General features: G+C 41.3%; 1 protein-coding gene across 4 annotated transcripts in view; it reads left to right on the forward strand.

Moving 5' to 3' along the window:
* LOC140132432 (uncharacterized) overlaps window positions 1–22,326 on the forward strand; it is a 118,269-nt gene that overhangs the window by 40,931 nt on the left and 55,012 nt on the right. For all 4 annotated transcript variants that reach the window (XM_072151208.1, XM_072151209.1, XM_072151205.1 and 1 more), the window contains 8 exons: window positions 2,197–2,299; window positions 3,014–3,168; window positions 6,520–6,606; window positions 6,686–6,836; window positions 9,369–9,527; window positions 10,576–10,685; window positions 16,718–16,808; window positions 17,063–17,091. In XM_072151208.1, coding sequence (XP_072007309.1) covers window positions 2,206–2,299; window positions 3,014–3,168; window positions 6,520–6,606; window positions 6,686–6,836; window positions 9,369–9,527; window positions 10,576–10,685; window positions 16,718–16,808; window positions 17,063–17,091 — 876 coding nt within the window. In that variant the 5' untranslated portion in view covers window positions 2,197–2,205. The remainder of the gene's footprint in view (window positions 1–2,196; window positions 2,300–3,013; window positions 3,169–6,519; window positions 6,607–6,685; window positions 6,837–9,368; window positions 9,528–10,575; window positions 10,686–16,717; window positions 16,809–17,062; window positions 17,092–22,326) is intronic.

Raw genomic sequence — 22,326 nt, forward strand, 5'->3', positions numbered from 1 at the left:
TTCTCCCTTCTTACCACGGAGGAGCGGGAAGGGGTACGGACACCAGGCAGGACCTGGTGTACAATCATCCGCAGAGGCTGGAACCTACTGATGTCTCCTCGTGTGTTCGTGAAATACGGACCAGATGGCGGCTGTATTTTCCGTACTGACCACTGTGGAGATCCGGACTCACAGCATCATAGTCGGCTATAATAATTTATGATGCTGTGAGTCACTACCTTCCTGCATTTTACTGAAAACATGATCATAGTATGGGACCATGAAAAGACCGGAATGTACAATATAATGGACTATGATGCTACAAAACTGGGTTACCTGCACAATTTTCCGCCCAAAATAAACAGCTATTTCAGGGTCTGAGCACAAGTGTCTTAGGTCGAACGAGCATGTGCAAGCCGTAGGGTGGTCCAGGCTGCCACCAGTGTAATGGACAGGGGACCCTTTATTATATAGAAATATAATGCAAGGGTGTCCCATCTGCCGGACGAACAGCCGCGCCAGCACTTTATTAACTATTACAGTTCCAGCGCTGCATTTGGCCTTTGTGAAATTTCCACAACTGTCCCATTCATCTCATCAGGGATTGCAGAAATCAAAATCCGCATTCACATGAACAGAATTGTAGAATTTTTCGTTTCTGCAACATTTATAAAACTTTTTGGTCAGCCTCTCCCCCACATGATTTATAGAAGGCAAAATTCTGCATTATTCATGTCTCGTATGTTTATCTTGTTACTTCATAATGAATGAGTAAAATGTGAAATATTTAAATGATTATGTTCCTCCGAGCTGGAGAACACACAAAAGTCACAGAGGAGGAGCTGTGAGAACAGAGCGCGGTCCTGCAAGGACGATCACACTCCCCCAGGATACATCTCCCCTTATTAATAATGAATTTGTCTTCTAGTAGGAATCTGATGAGGGTAAAAATAAAGCTGTACAATTACCGCCAAGACTTCCTGGCAGCAGGTTATTAATGCGATGTCTTGTATGTATAACATGTAGGTGTAACTATAGGCAGTTTAATATTAATATAATAATAGCTGAATATGTACCGAACCCTACAAATGAAAAACATGTGCATCAGATCAGTCAACTGATGGGCCAACAATATCCTACCCCATAGCACTTATGGTCTGTCATCACAGGCCCCCAATCTCCACTGACATCTTCTGCAAATATACAGCACGGCCTCTGAATATTTTTATATGTCTGTACTGGGGAGTTCTATTTTTCAGGCTTTGTAAATTATATAATTTTGAATGCATGAAGCCACCACTAGGGGGAGATATAGAATTATATGTATTACAGTAATTACCATTGATGGTTTACCTCGCTGGGGGCCCATCATAGAGCGCCATCAAATGATCTACCATGAATGGTTATTGCTGGACAACCCCTTTAATGTAATCTCTTTGAATCTGTATGAAGTGATATTCCCTTAGTGGTGACATATGATATGATAGCTGAAATGAGTGATATAAGGGAATAATTTAGTGCTGGCCTCTCTCCTCACCGTAGCTGGTATACAACTGGTTACTATACTAAGAATAAAACTCTGGTTGTAAATGATAAGGAAACATTACTTACCTGTTAAATTCAATTTTGAAGACTTTTGTTTACTCTTTTGGATCAATGAGGAGCTATACATCCACATGACCACTGCAGACAATCGTACATGAGGCGTGTAAGACATGTGAGGCCAGTGATTGTCTGCGGCGGGAATTATTGTCCAAGGAAAACAGGGACCACCAAAACATCAGTGCTGGAGTGGGAGGGGGTAATCAGACAAGTATTTGAAACCATTTCATGTAACTACTATACTTTCCATAACTCTTGGATGATATATACATAGATAGATACAAAACAATGCCAGCACACCATTATGAAATAAATAAAAAGGTGGGTTACTTTATCCCCCAAGTCCTACATTTCACTCTCTAGATCAGAGACTTTTGTCAAGCTGTGATCTAGAGACTGAATCCTGGTAATTGGGGAATTAAGTTACCTAAGGTTTTTTTTTTATTTCATACAGGTGTGCTGCCATTTTTTTTTGTATTTGTAGATAGAGGATTCAATCAAGTCCGAAAAGTGTGCACCCAACCCCCTTTTGTAAAGCTGGATACTTTTTTGATACAGATAAATTGATAGATATTTACAGCTTTTGACTCACGTCCTGTATTTGTTCTCTTGAAGGGATATGCCATGGCTTCTGATGAAAAGCAGTCCTGGATACAAGCCCAATACACCAAGTACATACCTCTTCTGAAGCGATCCAAAGATGATATCGCCAAACCAGGTAACGGACAATGGACTATTGTGTGTGGCTCAAGTGGTATATAGCACAGTCCTGGGGCAGTTAATGCCAATAGATACAGCAGGTCTGATAATCCATGTCGGAATGAGGTGCATAGGGCCCAACAGTTGTCATGAAGTTTCTTAAAGATGTCAATGTGTCAGCTTAGGACATAGATTCTGTTCTGGCCACATCGGGTACTTTTATTATTAGAGGCAGGCACACCGATGGGGACGGACACCCCTGCCATTTCACCAGGTGTTGCAGCCCACCTGTGGATTCATCAGTGGTCCAGTCCAAGCCTGCCGATAAGTGATGTAAAACTTATTCTCTATATTACACACAAGTTATTCGAATGCTGAAATTTTAGAATTAGAATCTATATTAACTATATGTATAATATGACTGTTTTAGTGTCATTTTGTGCTATTTTGGTTGTTGGTGTGCCCCAGGATTTTCTAAGTATAAAAAGTGTGCTGCGGCTCAAAAAAGGTTGAAAATCACTGATCTAACATATATACAATACTTGCCGGATCAAGAATTTGTAATATATGTAATTGCCGAAAAGTGTTGATTATAGTTTAATTGTCTTCATTTATTACTGGTGCCATTTTGACGTATATGCCCCTGCTCCAAGAGGCAAGGAATCCCCCATTTTTTTTCCTATAAATTCTTCCCAATGATCTTATGTGCTCCCCTGTTGCCTCCTGAATATAGGTCGCACTTCATCGGAAACCTACTCAGGTCTGGAGGACAAAGTTGATGACATTGCTGAAAAGTCAGTTCATCTTCCGGAAGAAGTGACCAATTCCAAGTCACAGTTGACCGTTCTGAAATATTTCATACATCTCAGCAAAAATGAAGGCGAGCAGGTATCCAGCCCTGGTGACAATGGCGCTCTTCATATATAAAAATAAAATCCAGTTGAAGTAGTTGTACAAAGCAACAAACCTGAACTCCACTAATTCACTCCGGCCTTAGCTGGAAAATCTACCGTAATGTAAAGATCCTGAGCATATTTACAGGAATTTGCGATTGATTATTATGTGACATTTCATTATTTTATAACTAGGATAATTTGCCACCGTTTTTGGTGGAATATATTATAATACTAATGGGAATATTTATAATGTTACTGCAAAACTGTGACAAAAACAAAAGGACCGTGTGAACCCAGGATAAATATAAACATGCTTTTTAGCACACTCTCTCTAATCAATTTACGTAAATTTTGAAACCTTTTTTTTATTTCATATATAGAGCTTGTGTTAATATGAAATTTTTTTTTTCACATTTTTGCACCCTTTGTCCCTGCACTTATCCCAGTGTCTAAAAAAGCTCCCACTCCCTATTCAGGTAGCTGGGAGTAAACTTGGTGCAGACAATAAGTAATAAAATCTCCCCTGGCGCTTTCCAATAAAATGATTTGTTTTTATTTAGTAAAAATTGTATATAAAGAGTATAAACAGGGGGTTAACAGAGTGATTTACCATACAATTATGGGTTAAAACCCTTTGATAGCTTAAAAGGGAGACATATTTCAAGTCTGTTCCAGACTCATCCTCATTCCTGAGTATCTCACAACCTATATAAGGTGAGCGTACACCTAAATGCTATTTTTTTTCCCCTCTGTACTATATAAGTCCTCTAGTAAGTGCAGGCCTAGATAATTTTACAGGCTGTATTTCAGGATCCGTGCCTTCATAGCAATTGTTCTACCTGTGTTACATGTTTCACCTGTTGCATTTGTTTAATCTTTTATGAAAGTAAACCAGCCTTCTTCCCAAAATGTAAGGAGTGTAGATTTATGCCACATCCCCTGCCGGGCCCTAGCCTTTTCTTGGTGACCTTGGTTGTTCTTGGTTGATATGGGGACCGGAGGGCTGTCCTACAGCCTGGCAGGTCTCCAGCAGATTGTGTGTGCAAGAATTATGGAGGGAGAGGCTGAGGTACTGGTTCCCATGGGGAGCCCATGATGGTAACTGCCGTATCCAGGGATCAGACGGAGGCAACGTTGTGCAAATCAACTTACAGTTCTTTATGCAACTTTAAACAGCAAGCAACGACCAAATAGTAGCAGCAGATTCAGCAAGCTGGAAGAGTCATGGAGAGCCGGTCCGCAGGAAGGTTGTACACAGCCTGGTAGTAGCTTCAGGCTGGGCTGGTAGAGATGGAGCTGAGACCAGATGGTGGTTCTTTGCTCAGGGGCTGAAGTCTCCGGACTTGCCCTGGGTGCTAGGCAGTGGCCTGAGGCACCTCTGGTTTCTGGCTCTTAAGGAGCTGCACTTCCCTCTGCTTGCTGGAGCTGACATGTGCTTCAAGATGGAGTCTCCCACTCTGCTCATGAGGTCTGACCAGGTGCTCCTACCTTCCAGAGGTTTATATACTCCCTTGGTCAGGTGGTAGTACTTTTCCAATCAGCTTCCAGCTTGCTTTACAATATCGCAAGAAACCTCATTGGACAATGACATTTGGCATTGTTAACTCTTGCCTTACTAGGCACTGACCACAGCTGCAATTACAAAGTTCTCCAGTACTCAGTCCTGATGAGTCTCCCTAACAGCTCCTGACATAGAGAGCGCGCTATTCGCAACAACCACCTTGCCTATGCGTTGGCAGGGGTGTTGAACTTAACCGGTTCGCGACCGCCCACCGTGTATTCACGGCGGCGGTCGGGTCGCGCTGCATGGAGAGGGCTCACGGGCTGAGCCCTCTCCATAGCCGGTAAGTCTTTGCTGCATATTGCAGCAAAGGCTTACCGGTAACACCCGCGATCGGTGCTAGCACCGATCGCGGGTGTTTTCGCAGCGATGGCTGCCGGCAAAGCTGCCGGCAGCCTCAAAAAGATAGCGTGTATTAATAATTAATAAAATTGGTATATTTATCTATCCATGGGCATCCGCTTTTTTCTCTATTACTCCGCATGGGCGCCGCCATCTTACCTGGGATCGCCGCTCCCCGTGACGTCATGGGGGGCGGCGATCCTTCTTTATGGTAGCCTCGGGTCTTCCGAAGACCTGAGGCTATTTCGTTTTAACCCCTTCATTACAATGTGCTGATAGCACATTGTAATGAATGAGGAGGAAAATCCCCATATACGGCCATACTGTAGTATGGCAGTATATGATAGGATTGATCAGACAACCTAGGGTTAAAGTACCCTAGGGAGTCGGAAAAATAGTATAAATAAAAATAAAAAAAAGTTTAAAAAAAAATTATAATAAAAAAACCTAAAATTTCAAATCGACCCCAGTTTTCTCTAGAACTGACATAAATATAAATAAACTGTTAAAATCATAAACATATCAAGTATCGACGCGTCTGAAAATGCCCGATCTATCAAAATATGATAACGGTTTTTCAATGCGTTTAACCCCGTAACGGAAAATAGCGCCCAAAGTCGAAAATGGCACTTTTTTGCCATTTTGAAAAATATAAAAAAAATCTAAAAAGTGATCAAAAGGTCGTACAGTCCTAAAAATGATATCATTGGAAATATTATCAAATTTCAGAAAAAATGACACCTCCCCCAGCTCCGTACACCAAAGTATAAAAACGTTATTAGCGCCAGAAGTTGGCAAAATCAAAAAAATAATTTTTGAACAGGAGGTTTTAATTTTTGTAAATGTATGAAAACATTATAAAACCTATACAAATTTGGTATCCCCTTAATCGTACCGACCCAAAGAATAAAGTAGACATGTCATTTGGGGCGCTCAGTGAAAGACGTAATATCCAAGCCCACAAGAAAATGGCGCAAATGCGTTTTTTCACCATTTTCACTGCATTTGGCATTTTTTTTCCCGCTTCCGAGTACATGGCATGGAATATTTAATACCATCACTATGAAGTGCAATTTGTTACGCAGAAAATAAGCCGTCACACAGCTCTTTACGTGTAAAAATAAAAAAGTTATAGATTTTTGAAGGTGGGGAGTGAAAAATGGACATGAAAAAACAGGAAAGGGCCTGGTCCTTAACCGGTTAAATAATAGGATACTAGAAATCAGTAGAACAGAAAACATGGATGAATTAATGTAGAAATCAAAGTAAAATAGAAGCATATCACAAAATAACAAGACAGATACCTGTTTTCTGGTGGGAGATGTGCTCAGAGACTCCATGAGTTTTCCAATGCTTCCAAGTGGTAGAAAGGACTATAACACATATCCCTCCTTCCCTGTATGTATATTTATTGACTGACTATCACATATCACTTTGCAGATCAACCTTCCAGCAATTGATAATCTTCTCGCCCAAGGCTCCAATGTTAATGAAGTCGACAGACATGGACAGACAGTGATGCATGAGGTGAGATGACCTGTTCTCTCCGTCCCACCATGCCAGCAGACTACAAGGTGGAGGTAAAAGCCATGTGTTTCATCTCTAGGTATGTAAAAGCTGGCACACTGAAGTCGCACTCTTTCTGATCAAAAGGAAAGCTGATGTAAACAAAGCAGACCTTTATGGAGTGACTCCGCTGCATGTGGCAGCTGCAATGGATTACCCTGGAATGATCAACTTCTTATTAAAGCATGGAGGTGAGCAATCCTACTACTAGTCAGACATGCCTTTACTTACATGTCAGGGTAGTAATACAATATGCATTATGCAGTAAGTGCAGATATAAATTATTTATTCTTTGTTATAATAATTATGTATATAATTGCAGTATGGACCACAGGGACCCCAACACCCATTAATTTGCCTAGGGATTACATGCACCTGTAGCCAAAGCATATAACATGATGATTGCCATGTGGAAGCACGTTGGGGTATTTCCTTACCTATCCGACAGAGTTCACCCAAATTGCATTGTCCGACGATAATGCACATCTGCCACGATTCACTAACATCATGCGCCCGATATCCTGCATGTGTCGCTTCCCCACTCAGGGCCAACAGAGTTCACCTTCTTCTTCCCAGTACATGTAAGGGTGAAGACACACATGGCGTTTTTGGGCCGTTTTTGGGCCGTTTTTACTAAGTGCGTTTTCAGATCGTTAAAAACGCATGCGTTAAAAAACGCATGCGGTTTTTAAAAACGCATGCGTTTTTGAAAACGCATGCGTTTTTGGCAGTTTTTCATTGCGCCATTTCGGAAAAACGGCCAAAAACGCATGCGTTTTCAAAAAACGCATGCGTTTTTAAAAACGGATGCGTTTTTTAACGCATGCGTTTTTAACGATCTGAAAACGCACTTAGTAAAAACGGCCCAAAAACGCCATGTGTGTCTTCACCCTAAGTGTTTGATCTTGTAACACAATTAGAATCTTAAATCCTGCGCTCAGTCCGAATCAGTCGGATCATCCGACAACATTCCCCCCCCGATTTCTGTCGCATGAAAGCCAATGCAGCTGCTCCACAATCCGATCTTGTGTGACACAATCTCATCGCAAACCCCTGTTAAATACCTGTCAAAGCTGTGCAAATCCTGAAAACCCATGTACAGTACGACGAAAGTGCGATCCGCGACCCTTAGTAAATAAGCCTATTGGATTAAATTTACTTACCCGGTCCTGTTGCGATCCCCGATCTGGACGGTCCGATGAAGATGAAGTCCAGCACGATTCATAAAGCTCTTGCGCCCAGGTTCCTGCATCCGTCGCTTCCCTTGTAAGTGCGTGTAAGTGCATGTCTTGCGACACAATTTGAAATGTTAAATCCTGCGCGTAGTCCGAATCTGTCAGGTTGTCCGATGGCCCGCCCCCCGATTTGTCGCATGCAAGCCGGCGCCGATGCGCCAAAATCCGTTCATGTGCACCAAAATCCCCTGTTAAATGCGACGCATAACGGAAATCGGCGGGAAACTCGACGAAAATGCGCTCTGCGGACCCTTAGTAAATGAGCCCCATTGTCTTGTTACACACCTAGGGTCTCCTGTCCTTGCTGTTTTCAAATTGCAGAGCAAGGTGAAAATGCTTTGATGCACATCTATGGGGTATTGTTTTCTACGCATTGAGGCCACCCTTTTTTATTGTATGGCCTGAAAGACTCTCTGTGCCAAGTGGTCTCTACATGAGAAACATCTACGGATGGTTGTCTTCTATTCACACTGAATATTCTGGTTCTGGAATGGAGTTTCTAGGATTAAGAAAAACCCCTGAGGGGCCTCCTTTCTCGTTTACACACTCACGTCTTTGAAGGGTCCCTCCATTTTTAGCTGCAGCACACCATAATGATACCATGTATACGGTACAGCCAGTCCACTAGCTTCAGCGATCATGTCTGAATGAACGTATTAGAGAAAGCCACAGCACTCGAAGAAGATAAAGTGATAAACTTGTCTTTTTATTCACCAAGACATGACAGCTGTCTTGACTTAGTGAATAAAAAGACAAGTTTTTCACTTTATCTTCTTTGAGTGCTGTGGCTTTCTCTAATACATTTTGTGATCTTGGCACAGGGATCATTGGCTGTGGTCTGTGGAGAGATGGGCATCAAAGTCAAGCTTGATAAATCAGGGACATATACTCATAGATCCAAGCACCGAGACTGTGGTAATCCATGGCCTCCTTCCTTCTTATATAAACTTTTAAAATGATGGTAATAGGCATGTTACAGAAGCCTCCTGTGCTGTAGCTTCATAAGCTGTTACACTGCAGAAGCATGTCTAAGTCTCACTCCTGATAACATGGATGTTATGCTTTATTATGGTTTACTATACAGTACTTGATGGTAGATTTTCTTTAATTTATCTCATAAGATCTATGAAATGCCTACAATATGACAGATAGCTATCTTCAATAGGTGTCACTAAAGAGACGGCTACCTTCCTACCTCATGAGAGTTAATTTTATAATCTATGAGACACAACACCATGATGTATAAACTGAATTGTCTACTACAATCCACAATCACCTAATCCCCGGGATGATCTGTAAACCGGCCTTAACTTCTTTATGTGCATACATGTTAGACATTCCCACTCTTGTGCATGGGCTGTGTACGCTATTGACAATACGACCGGACACCGATCATGGAATAGAGTGTTGCTTTTGCTTTGGAAGTAAACTCAGATAGATAGATTTGTAAACTTTCAATTGTTTATTTATCCTTTCACTTGTTGGCAGCTAATATAAATGCAGCTACTAACGGGAAGCAGACACCCCTCCATTATGCAGCTAAATATGATGCTGTCAACGCTGTGAAAGTTCTTTTAAAGCATGATGCCGACACAAACGCCCGAGACCACAAGCAACGGACACCTCTGCACCTCGCTGCAGAATTAGGTAAGACACATCTCATTCAATTGTCTGTCCTTTTCTCAAGAAGGAATGCTATGTGCCACAGGGGGCTGTCTGGCTATATACCACAGGGGGCTGGCTGGCTATATACCACAGGGGGCTGGCTATATACCACAGGGGGCTGGCTTGCTATATACCACAGAGGGCTGGTTGGCTATATACCACAAGGGGCTGGTTGGCTATATACCACAGGGGGCTGGCTTGCTATATACCACAGGGGACTGGTTGGCTATATACTACAGGGGGCTGTCTGGCTATATACCACAGGGGGCTGTCTGGCTATATACCACAGGAGGCTGTCTGGCTATATACCACAGGGGGCTGGCTGGCTATATACCACAGGGGGCTGGCTGGCTGGCTATATACCACAGGGGGCTGATTGGCTATATACCACAGGGGGCTGTCTGGCTTTATACCACAGCAGGCTGTCTAGCTATATACCACAGGGGACTGGTTGGCTATATACCACATGGGGCTGGCTGGCTATATACCACAGGGGCTGGCTGGCTATATACCACAGGAGGCTGTCTGGCTATATACCACAGGCTACTGTTTGGCTATATACCACAGGGGGCTGGCTGGCTATATACCACAGGGGGCTGGCTGGCTATATACCACAGGGGTTGGCTGGCTATATACCACAGGAGGCTGGCTGGCTATATACTATAGGTGGCTTGCAGGCTATATACTGGGAGGCTGTGACGCATTTCCCCACCCTCGGCTTATACTCGAGTCAATAGATTTTCCCAGTTTTTGGTGGTAAAATTAGGGGCCTCGACTTATACGCGAGTATATACGGTATAACTATTTTTTTGCCTTTTCACTTTTTATCTGTCACCCTGTTGATTTCATACAATGTGACCAGATATCATGTGGCCCTTTTCCATTATTATATCAGCTGCTCCTCATCATCTATATTGTAGATGACACAAGAATGTTTAGTCCACGAAATTCTGGATTGCCTAATTTAAAAAAATTATTATTATTTAATTTTTTTTGTCCGATTTTTTTTTTTTTTTTATGGCCTGCTCAGATCGCAGTGAAGCAGCGCGACTAATGCTAAACCTGAATTGTGATGCGAGTGTTCAGGATGACACAGGACAATGTTGTCTGACAATGATGGTGGTGAATATGCCTCCTGTGGTGAGTCAAACTGATTGTCTTTTATAATGGGTAAAACCATCAAGGTAAGGAACACATTTCTCCTCATTTTAGGGAAGGATGTCTTACAGGGGTTGTACTAAGTATTGCTGTTAGGGGATACCAATCTGATGGACGGGTCCTACTGTTTGGAAACCCACTTTTCACAAGAACCAAGGTCCTTTTGTAAATAATTCAATGCTCCTGTTCTGTCTATGAAAACCCCAGAGATAGCGCTGTGCTTAATATTGAATGGAGTGCCAAGATGCCTGCTCAACCTACCATTTCATTAAAGGACATCTACCATCAATTTTACTGATTGCAGACACATCCTACTACTCAGCCTGCCTGGTCCCTGACGTCACCTGCTCTATACACTGTGGCCAGGTGGGACATGTATCGTAACGGGGGAGTGAATATATTGTAAGATGAGGCAATCTGAGGTGCTCTGGTGACATAGCCAGAGTGCCCCAGACTGATAAGCAATTTTTAAAACTCCAATACCAATGGAGGTATATAGGACAAAAGTCAATCCACAATCACAGACAAAAACTGTTATCGGGAATAAAACATCAACAATCTTTATTGTATACAAAATACAGCAATCAAGACGAGTATTGTTAAAAATGACATTAAAAGCTCCCAGAAAACACAAAAGAGTGTGGTGGTGGTCCAAAACAAGTCAATATAAATACATCTCTACTATAATGACCTAATGTGCAAGCCAAGTTTATGCAAATTCATATTACCCACCCGGGCGTGACATAACGCAAAAACAGCAGGAGCAGCACCACCACAGCACCCCGACGCACATTTCACCGTCGCTTCTTCCTGGGGGTGTGCCAGTTTTTGCGTTATGTCACGCTCGGGTGGGTAATATGAATTTGCATAAACTTGGCTTGCACATTAGGTCATTATAGTAGAGATATATTTATATTGACTTGTTTTGGACCACCACCACACTCTTTTGTGTTTTCTGGAATCTTTTAATGTCATTTTTAACAATACTCGTCTTGATTGCTGTATTTTGTATACAATAAAGATTGTTGATGTTTTATTCCCGATAACAGTTTTTGTCTGTGATTGTGGATTGACTTTTTGTCCTATATACCTCCATTGGTATTGTTGTTGTTGTTTTGGTGTTAGGATCTGTACAGGAATAGGGTTATCCGATTGGTATTCATTTTTTATAACTCTATATTGCCAAAATCTTGCCATATAATAGAAGTTATAATAGAAGAAATCCTGAGGAAACTACTTCTTCAGGAACCGGTTTGTAGGATAGTAAAACTCAGTAAAACTGATGGTAGATGTCCTTTAAATAATTGAGAACAGAACAATACCTGACACAACCCCTTTAAGGCTCCGAAATACACATGAGAAACATGTGGACCTGGCTGTCTTTTGCATGGGAGCGTCCTAACACTTCTATGACAAGTCATGCCGAATGAAGGAAGGCTCAGAAATGCTGAATCGTCAAAAATAGGTTTTATTTACACTTCTGTAAGTCAAAGACATGTGCAGCGAACTGAGCATTGAGCAGGCAGGGAGGACTAATAAGAGGGAATATTGCACGGTTTCTTATATTCGCCTGAACTACTCATTTATAAAAGATTTGGAACGACAGTCACTTCTTAATGATGCACGGCTAGTGCCAGACCAAGGAGAAGAAATAATTCTGCAGTGATTTCCCCCGGTACCTGACTTCTGTAGCATGCAGGACTTTGAAGCACAGTACCATTCACTGCTGTGTATTTTTAGATCTGTATGCCTTGTGAATACACTGCATTCTTTATACGTATAACACATACTGTTTCTGCTTACTTTGATTATAAAAAAAATTATAACTAGAGGTTTATCCAAAATACATTAAGTGGATATTTTCTCTTCATGCTGATTTACACGTATAAAACACACAATGTAATCAGCTGGAAGTATATTTGTAAGCTTCCAGCAATCCATCTGGCGCTTGGTGGTACTCGCGGCCCACTTTTTCACAGATGACAGAAATAATTGCTTTATTTACAAAGTTTCTAATTGATTGTTAGTTTAGTGAAAATGAAACTATTAATCCATTTATTATAGTATGTGTACTGACGTAGTAAGGTGTGGGTAAAACAGGAACATCTCTCGGGGGCTGCTGCACCTCACAGATAATGTAAATAGCGACTTTAAATGTTACAAAATTTTGATAAGGAATAATATCAACTATGTTCATGTTTTTAACCCTCTCCTAACCAGAACTATCTAAAAACACTCTTGCTCTCAGATTGCCTTATATTTCATGCTGGTTTTATTTTAAGAAAACAATTTGAGCGTAAACAATGAACATTTGATCCTCTTCACCTAATGTGGCTACATATTAACACCGCAACCCAGAAAATGTCCATAAAGTTATGTGTAACACAAAAAACACACACTTTCCTTAATAAAGTTTTTACTTCACGCCATCCCTCCATTATTTATTTTTATGTTATGGTGTTCTTACTCAAATCCTTCTGAACCACGGAGGGTTCCGTTATTGCGCTACTAGCTTGGTTCATGGATATATAGTTTTTTCATTTGGGTTACCATTGTGTAAGGGAATATACAATAATATATCTGTCTGAAGCTCAATTCAATTTTCTGCAAAAATTGTTTGACGCCTCCTGTGGGTTTAACATTACCTTTGCTGCATATTTTGGTGAATATACACCGCGTTCCAAATTATTATGCAAATGATATTTATCTCTGATTTTCCTAAATGGTTGATGCAAATGACAGTCAGTATAATAAATGTCATCACTCGTCACATTAACCGAATCAACCAAAACTGGTGTCAAACGTTTGTGCTGGTTTGTACAGTAAAAATTTTTGTTTCACATGTTAATTTGTTAATTTTTGCCATCATGGTCAAATTTTATGTATTTTTTAAATTAATTTTACACTTTGAATCAAAATTGCATGAAGGCACCTGTGCTTATAAACTCTTTAATGTAATTTTACAAATGGGGCAAGTGTCTGCATTCAGAAAATATATGGTTTGTTGGGGTTTAGTAAAACTCTCTTTGCTGTAATTTCAGTTTTATTTGTAAATGCTATTTGTTAAATTGCTCTGGTCAGTAAAGCAAAAAAAAAATTCCAGAAATGTGTGGCAGTGGTTAAAGGGTTTGTCCCACGAAAAAAGTTAGGTCCTGTCAGGATCAGTGGTAGTGGATCCTCTGTACCACAGTGGACAATGACATAAGCCGACACCTGGGACCTGAGTCTGGTTTCACCAGCGCCCGCAGCAAAGCAAATTGGACTTGTTGTGGCAGGGTTCCACCAGGTCGTTCCACATGTGTGACTTTGTCTGCGGTGACGGCCAAGCGAAGTACAGAATCGTCAATCGGGATGTGGCTTGCAGGGGCACCCGTGACAGGTCCTATCGACTGGATAGGGGATAACTTGCTGACCCCTGGAGGTCTCAGTGATGGGACCCCCACAGATCACAGAACGTGATCACACCCCTCATCGCTTCCTATGATGTCCGGAATAGCCGGTTGCGGATGCACAGGCTGTGCCGTTCATCTCTATTGAACTGATGGAGATTTTGAGCACCATACTCGGCAGCTCCATAGAGATGAATGGGGCAGCCGGCGCATGCGCAGCTTAGTGCACCAGTCATCTTGGTGAGTGACGAGATGACTGAGACTCCCACGGATCAGAAAGTTAGGCCCTATCCTGTGGATAGGACCTAACTAGCTTTATGGGACAACCCCTTTAAAACAGGTCCATTTTATGATTTGGGGATGAGCTGGGTGACTACTTGTTCAACCACAACCTTCCTAGTATTGTAGGAGTAGTTAGTACTGTATCACTACATAGTAAGGAGAAAAAATGTAACTACTCAAAAAATTGCAAATATAGGTTGAAATTCACTCAAGACAAACTTAGACAAGACTTAAGGATCATGACAAAATTAGGGCTGTGGTTGAGACTTTTCTGTAACTTTTTAGTACAAAATTTAACGCCAGGGTTTGCCTAAGGGCTCATTCAGACAGTCATTATGGGGGCCGTGATCTGGTCACATGATTGGAAACCAGATCACAGCCCCCATAGACCACTATGGCTCCCGGTGACGGTGTGGTGAGAACACGACAGACACGGCCAGTGGTCTGCCTATGGAGTTAGGAGGGGGTAAGATTGCTCTACATCCTTCGTTCGGCCTTGAACTCCCCCTGGGTACCGTCTGGACAAGCAACTGGCCGTCGGAATGTACATAATAAATGACACCTATTATATGCACCAAAAAATGCTCCCGAACCTGGAGTAAGATACCTGCTTAATGATAAATATGCCCCAGTTACTTCATTTACAAATTTACTGTAGGTAGATGAACTTTACATAACCCTGTGCTTCTAAAAGTTGCATTTACTTGTCTAAATAGGGGAAAGAGACATAGAAAGTACTTACAATGGCGTCACTGGCAGTCTCCGCTACATTACCTCTACCTATACATTGTCAGATTACTTCCCTACTCCACTTATCCCATATCCGCCACTAACATAAAGGAATCTAATTTTCACTCATTTTCTTTGTAAGTTGCGTGCCTCTAGTTGCATCAATCTCTGCATTATGCTGTTATATGTATGTACATCTTCTACCCACACTTCCAGTTTATACGAGGTCAGTAGGGAAATTACATCCTGTTCTGCGCTTATTACTCTCTGTAATCTGTGTTCTACCTGCCTCCTACTTCTCTACATCTATTATTGTGTCTCTACGTGATATCTGCTTGACTTGGGCACTAGAGTACTTATTTTATTTGTGAATTCAAACTTAAATGGGAGTTCGGTGTGACGTGTTTGGCCTAAAGCATCTTTCCATATATAACGCTGACCTATCCTAAGGATATGTGATCACAAAAAGTCCTGGATGCCCCTCTGACAGATACGTCTGGAGAGACAGGTAATGAATAAAATAGCACCTGTCCTATCCCAGTGCCTTGTAAATGGTGAAGTCTCTGGTGAAAATCTGCAGCATAAATTGACGTACTGCAGTGCCAAAAATAACGAGGATCGTAACGAAGGAAAGGGCACTAGGGGCACCCCTAGAGGTTCAGGGGTCAAGAAGTGATTGAGGTAAAATTGAACTTTATATATTTGGGCACAATAAGAGCATTTGCACTTAAAAAAGAACACTCATATCAGTGGACGGGTCCATTGGATATCCTCTGATGTTGGAAAACCTGGGGGAGTGGTAACAATGGCATCTGATTGGCTCAGAGCACATGGAATTGTGTGCTCTGAGCCAATCAGATGCCATTGTTACCACTCCCCTAGTTCCTCCAACATCAGAGGATATCCCATGGACCTGTTCCGACTGTTACCATGGAAGTGCAAGGTGTTATCTCACTCTCTTTAAGAGCATGTGAACATTTTAAAAGGGCTCCCCATTATAATGCAGTATTCAATTAGTTAAAATTGAGTTAAGTAGTGTAAACTCAATGATAACATTCATGTGTTAACATTGTCCAAGGTTCTGCCCGTGTTATAAAAAGCACAGATTCTTGTATACAGGTGGTCCCCTACTTAAGAACACCCGACTTACAGATGGCCCCTAGTTACAAATGGACCTCTGGATGTTGGTAACTTACTGTACTTTAGCCCTATAATTAGCTGTAGGAGTTATAAAAGGTGTCTGATATTAAGCTTTATTGTTAATTCTGGTTCTTAGAACAACCCAACATTTTTAAAATCCAATTGTCCCATAGACCAGAAAAAATTCTGTCTGGGGTTACAATTATAAAATATACAGTTCCGACTTACATACAAATTCAACTTAAGAACAAACCTACAGAACCTATGCTGTATGTAACCCTGCCTGTAGTTTGCTAGTATTTTACAGACATTCACTGTGTTAAAGGCTTCTCTGTAAAGCTGCTAATGTCTATACGAAAAAAAAATCAGCTGCTTGCTGTGGGTCCAACATGATCACTTGTTTTTGGTTATTCTTTGTAAACGTATTTAATTACCGTATATTCATTTTATTTTAATTTTATCTTTCTGCTTTAGGCCATTCAAGCTCTGGATCAGTTTCACGTTACGGATCGAGCAAACCGAAAGCAGCGTTTTTTCCTAAACCTAGTGGAACCACACACCTCAGGTTAGAGTCATAATTATATAAAGACAGACGTGTATCTCATAAGCTGAAGTAGAATATAAATATCTTCAAGGGGTAGCCACAAACACTGTTTAATGTAAGAAGCCAAGCGGACTGTAATGGGATGAATAACAACAACAGATAGGCACACCATTATTATCATTGTTATAAGGACTCCTATAACCCTCTGAAAGTTGTCATTGCATAAAGTTACTTTATGAAATCATAAAACTTGTAATTTTTTTTGTTATTAACAGATTTCAAAGGAACACAGGCCAAATCCCCAGTGAGTACTTTAAACAGTTTCATTGTTTTCTTTGATTTTGAATTACATTATTCTCATCTATACTAAAGGGAACCTGTCAGCAGAAAGTGACCTAATAAGCTACTACCAGTATGTTCCCAAGCTGAACACCTTCCAGATCATGTTTCTTTCATGTACCAGGGTGGTGGCATTAGCCAGAAAATCAACTTTGAAGTGAGATGTAAATTGGTTTTATAAAGTCAAGGAGGAGGAGAATTTAACACTAAAGTCTCTTCCTCAGAAAGTCCCTTTCACTGTAACTGATGGTCCTAAATCCAGAGACATCACTAACCAGATCTCCTGAAGTCCAATGCATGATGTCAGTCACAGAGGAGGAGGCGATCAGAGCCCCCCACCTTGACTTCAGTGTTAAACTTTATACAACCAATTTACATCTCAATTCAAAGTTGATTTTCTGGATGATGCCACCGCACTGGGTCATGAAAGAAACAAAAAACTGGAAGGTGTTACACTGTTTGACAGTATACTGGTAGCGGTTTATTAAGCCAATTGCTGATGACAGGATCTCTTTAACGATCAAAACCACAAATGTTTACCTCTTCCTTTCATTTAAAATACATTTCAAACGCACCAAGGCTAATCCCATCCTATGAAAGCATATGTGTTTCATATGCTTACTTGGTGGTCCAGTGAACTTGCATTGGTGTCTGGGGTCCCACCCAGCTGCATGGGATGCATTACAGCGAAAACCTGCGAAAATCTTTCATAAATATAAATGTCATAAATGTCTTTCCAGGGAACCCCCCTCTAAGCCTTCTTGTACCCACTATTATTCTAGAGCTGAATATGATTAAACCCCATTTCTTAGCAGATGTTGAGCAGTGGTACACTGCCCTGGACACACTGCTGCAAGTCTGTTTTATAACACAGAATCCCAGTAAACATGCCTGCCAGCCCCAGATGTCCCCAGTGCCCTTTTACATTGCAATTACTCTGATGTTAAGTGGTACTTCTGCCCACAACACGGCTGCTTCTGCTGTATGAAAGGGATTGGTGCGCAGTTGTATGATTCAGACTTCTCAGCTCTATTACACATCCCTGTCCTGCATTTCACATTGTCTGTGTGACTTTATGTGGGATTGTGACATTACACACACATTCTCTTATCACATTCTGTCATCTACATAATTAGAGAATGGAAACATAGATAATCTATTACTGGGGATGGAGGATTAAACTCTAAATGTGTTATTCTTGTAACAAATGTATTCCTGAATTTGGTTATAGGTATCAAACTCTCTTTTATAGGTAAAGTAAGTTGCTAGGGCCCCATAGACAAATTATTTCACCACTTTCTGATGTCAAGGGAGCTTAAGATAGTTTTACATGAACAGGTTTTGGGGCTGTCCACGTTTAGACTGACCCACTAGAAAATCAGAGGAGCTTCTGGTCTGGCTGGGAGGTCTAGCAAAAAAGCAATTAATTGAAACTAGATGTTGTATATTTAGAATATATTGATTTGTCGTAAAGTAACAGTCACATATCTTGTATATAGGGAGGATGTGCTCCCAGAATTCTCCTAGAGCAGTGATGGCGAACCTATGGCACTAGTGCCAGACGTGGCACTCAGAGCCCTTTCTGTGGGCACTCAGGCCATCAGTCCAGGACTGAGTTCACAAAACAGGAACAAATCCATTAAATCTTCCTGCAGTCCTAGGCAATTTATGAGATGCTGCACTCAGCAATATTTTACAGTGACACTTCATTGACTGTTTGGAACTGCTTGAAAATTGAGAAGGTGTTGAAAGAACTGCATTATCTCTGGAGGTCCTCCTGCTGGACCCACCATTCTTCCTAAACAAAGAGACCCTGGAGAGAAGCTACAATGATAGTATGAATTTGCCCACCTTCTTTCAGGTTTATTGGTGGCCTCAGGCGGCCGATACAATTAAAGAAGTGGAAGAACAGGTAGCAATAAGTTACTGCTTAAAATGGCACATCAGGGTAAATAAGTGGGTTTTGGTTGTAGTTTGGGCACTCGGTCTATAAAAGGTTCGCCATCACTGTCCTAGAGGGTCTTAGGTACCCTAGTCTGACACATGATGCGTGGTTTATCATAAAGTCTCACAGAGTGTTTTTTTCAGGACCTCTGTGCTACTATCTATGGTATATGTCATCAGTAGTTGATTGGTGGGTGGGCAACATTCATATTCCCTATTTTTAGGATACGCTCCGCAGACGTTAGTAGGAGCTTTGGAGGATGGACACCACTGTATAGCGTCCATCCCCAGCCTTCGCTGAGCGTACCCTGCAGGTGTTTCCCCAGTGATTTACTGTAACTGTCCAAATATGGAGAGGTATGTCACTTGGGAGACGCCAAGAACATCACCAGCAGCCAATCACCTGCTTCTGATTTAAGGGAGAGGAGCCGAACTGGGGGACATATCCCACTGTATGAGCATATCGTATGAGCATACAGTGGGATACACTTCCCTCTTTGGTAAGGATAAATTAGGAATCCCCATGTTTGTATTGATGACACCATGTTGGGGTCTTGTTTTCTTATAAAATTGGAAAAACTCAATAAATACAGTTGGAAAAAAAATTAGGAATCCCCCAACGTATCTTTACAACGGAGGAAAATAACATAATGTGAAGGTAGCATTATATTGTCAAAATCATCAGACATCAGGTGAGACCCCGTGAGCACAAGGCATCTGAGACAAGACTTTGGTCCAATCTTAAACTGCATGCCCCTGCTATCTACCACTGTAATAGATGGAGCAGCAGGGACCTTGGAACAGATGGGGGCAGTTATTAATACACTTTTATGTTTTATCATTTAACTGTAGCAAGGCATTGTGATATTAACAAATAAGCGAGCTTAGAAATAGTGGCAGATGTCAACGCTCTGCAGAGGACGAGGCCGATAGGGAGCAGGTCGCAGGATGGAAGTGGGGGAAAGGGAGATGGGTGTTAGGTTTTCACCTCTGTGCATGCTCATGCTTATCATGTAATGCAGATTTTCTCCTTCCTCCAACCTACAAACCATACCGATTACTCTATGTGCAGCAATTATAACCAGAAATATAATTATTATGCCGTCAGAGAACATTACCATTTGTTTCTCAGGCTTAATTAAGGCATGGAAGTCCACGGGTTAGTTAGGAAGTATCGTGCTTATGTTTCTGCTACACAATTATCATTGAAGCCTTTTAATATAATGTTTCCGTGCTTAGCCTTAAGACTTCACATCAGCAAGAAATTAGGAAATAGTTTTCTTTATATATTCTGCTTTAACCCCGTTTTCTCCACTAACACCAGTTAATGACATCAATTGCACTTGACAGATTTGCTTTTTATGGCAGAAATATTTTTTTTTCTCATTAATAAGTCTGTGCCCACGAAGTTTAGCGGAATAAAACTAAGGATTCGGGGTAATCAGCTAATGAGTCCTCAACATGAAGAATTTATTGTGCAGTAAATGAAATACTATGGCATATGTCCTCTTTACTTCATACTACTATGCAGGAGTATATTGCTATTTCTACCCAATTTTGACGTTGCAGACCAGACCCCTATATTTAGGGTAAATTAAGGACCAGGCAAACTTTGTACCAGGCCCCCAACTATAATGTATACTATACTATACGGTTTCTCTCGATATGGGAAGAGGACACGATATGGGCCCCATAACTGTTCTGGGCCCTGGTGCAAATGCTGAATGGGCTATCACGATTAGGGTACTCCAGCCTCATGTCATATTTATTAGCTAGAAGGGGGACATTTAGTGGTCTTTGTCATACTTTTACTGAAGTGGCAGGACACATTCTTGATTGACATCCATTGAAGTATCCCTGACCACACGGATGACTGGTAAAACGTAGGAGCAGGGCTTCCAGTGCTGGCGTTCAGTGTGGGTCCCCTGCGTTTGGGCATTACCCAAGTCACAATCCCCTCCCCCCCCCAATAGTACAGAGCTTTTCTAGTACTGTCAGGAATATATAGGCTCCATTACCATAACCCGTGAATAATGAAGTAGGACTTATGTGGGCATAACACTGTATTTGTGTTTAAGAGAGAAAAGCAGAAAAGTCAAAGCTCGAGCTTGAGAAAACAAACCCCAAGTGATTCTCTTGAAGGCTCCGATCCCCCGCACAATGGAAGGAAACAGGAAAATTAATGATGGGGAGTTTTAATGTGATAGAAAACAGTGCTCCGAGCTTCTCTGCTTGCAAATCATGCACCAGGGAAGCAAGAAGGGAACGACTGCACTATTGTAACTGAATGTGCACCGGGGTGTGAAGTGATCCCAGCATTGTGCAGTAAATAGATGCAGCATCACAGCGTGCACTTTATTAATGATCCCCTACACAGAATGGACTTGTTTTCTAGTCATCAAATAACACGAGATGATAATACTGATGGCACCGCTCACATCTCTATGCTGTGCCTAATGAAGGTTAAACATAGGTGAGACTAAGTCTTCATCACAAGGACGGGGAGTTTTCTGCACTTTCTTACAACCATCCAATGCTATTAATGGATGATATAATAATGTGTTACATACTACAGGGGGTAATAAAGTAGTTAAGGCATCCAGACTACAACTTTTTATACCACTTTGTAATTGTTACATGTACTCTGTCAATGTGGAAGGATTGATAGATGTATAGGAGATGGATATGTGATAGACTTGCAATAGATAGATATGAGAGAGATAGATAGATATGAGATAGATAGATATGAGATAGATAGATGATATATTGCTAATAGATAGATAGACAAAAAGAAAAGAAACACAATGCTAAACAGGTACTCGCGCACAAGACCCAGGATGTGGACAAAGTCCCGCCAGCTACAAAGCAAAAGTGCTGCCATTTTTTGTAGATATATAGCTAGACAGAACTACCGCAGCAGTAGTGGAGCTCTGGTTAGACATCTCAGTGACAGCCAATGCTACCCACATCCTCCCGAAACCGTTGTAGTAGAGTACGAAGGTGATGCAAAGAGCATCCCCCAAATCACCAATAAACATCTGCCATGGGTGCGATATGATGACAATAAGTAAGGTAAGAAATTATGAAAGGGGGAGCATGTAATTTACATTTAAAAAAACACCCATATCCCTCCTATTTGAAATATTGGTCTATGCTTATAAAGTTGAACAGCTTCCGAGATTGATGATGTGGGTCAAAAGCTCTGCTACTATGTTAATATGATTTGTCTCTATAGGGGTTTTGCTGCAGTTTCACA

This window comes from Engystomops pustulosus, chromosome 5, assembly GCF_040894005.1.
Source record: "Engystomops pustulosus chromosome 5, aEngPut4.maternal, whole genome shotgun sequence".
Taxonomy (NCBI): Eukaryota; Metazoa; Chordata; class Amphibia; order Anura; family Leptodactylidae; genus Engystomops; species Engystomops pustulosus.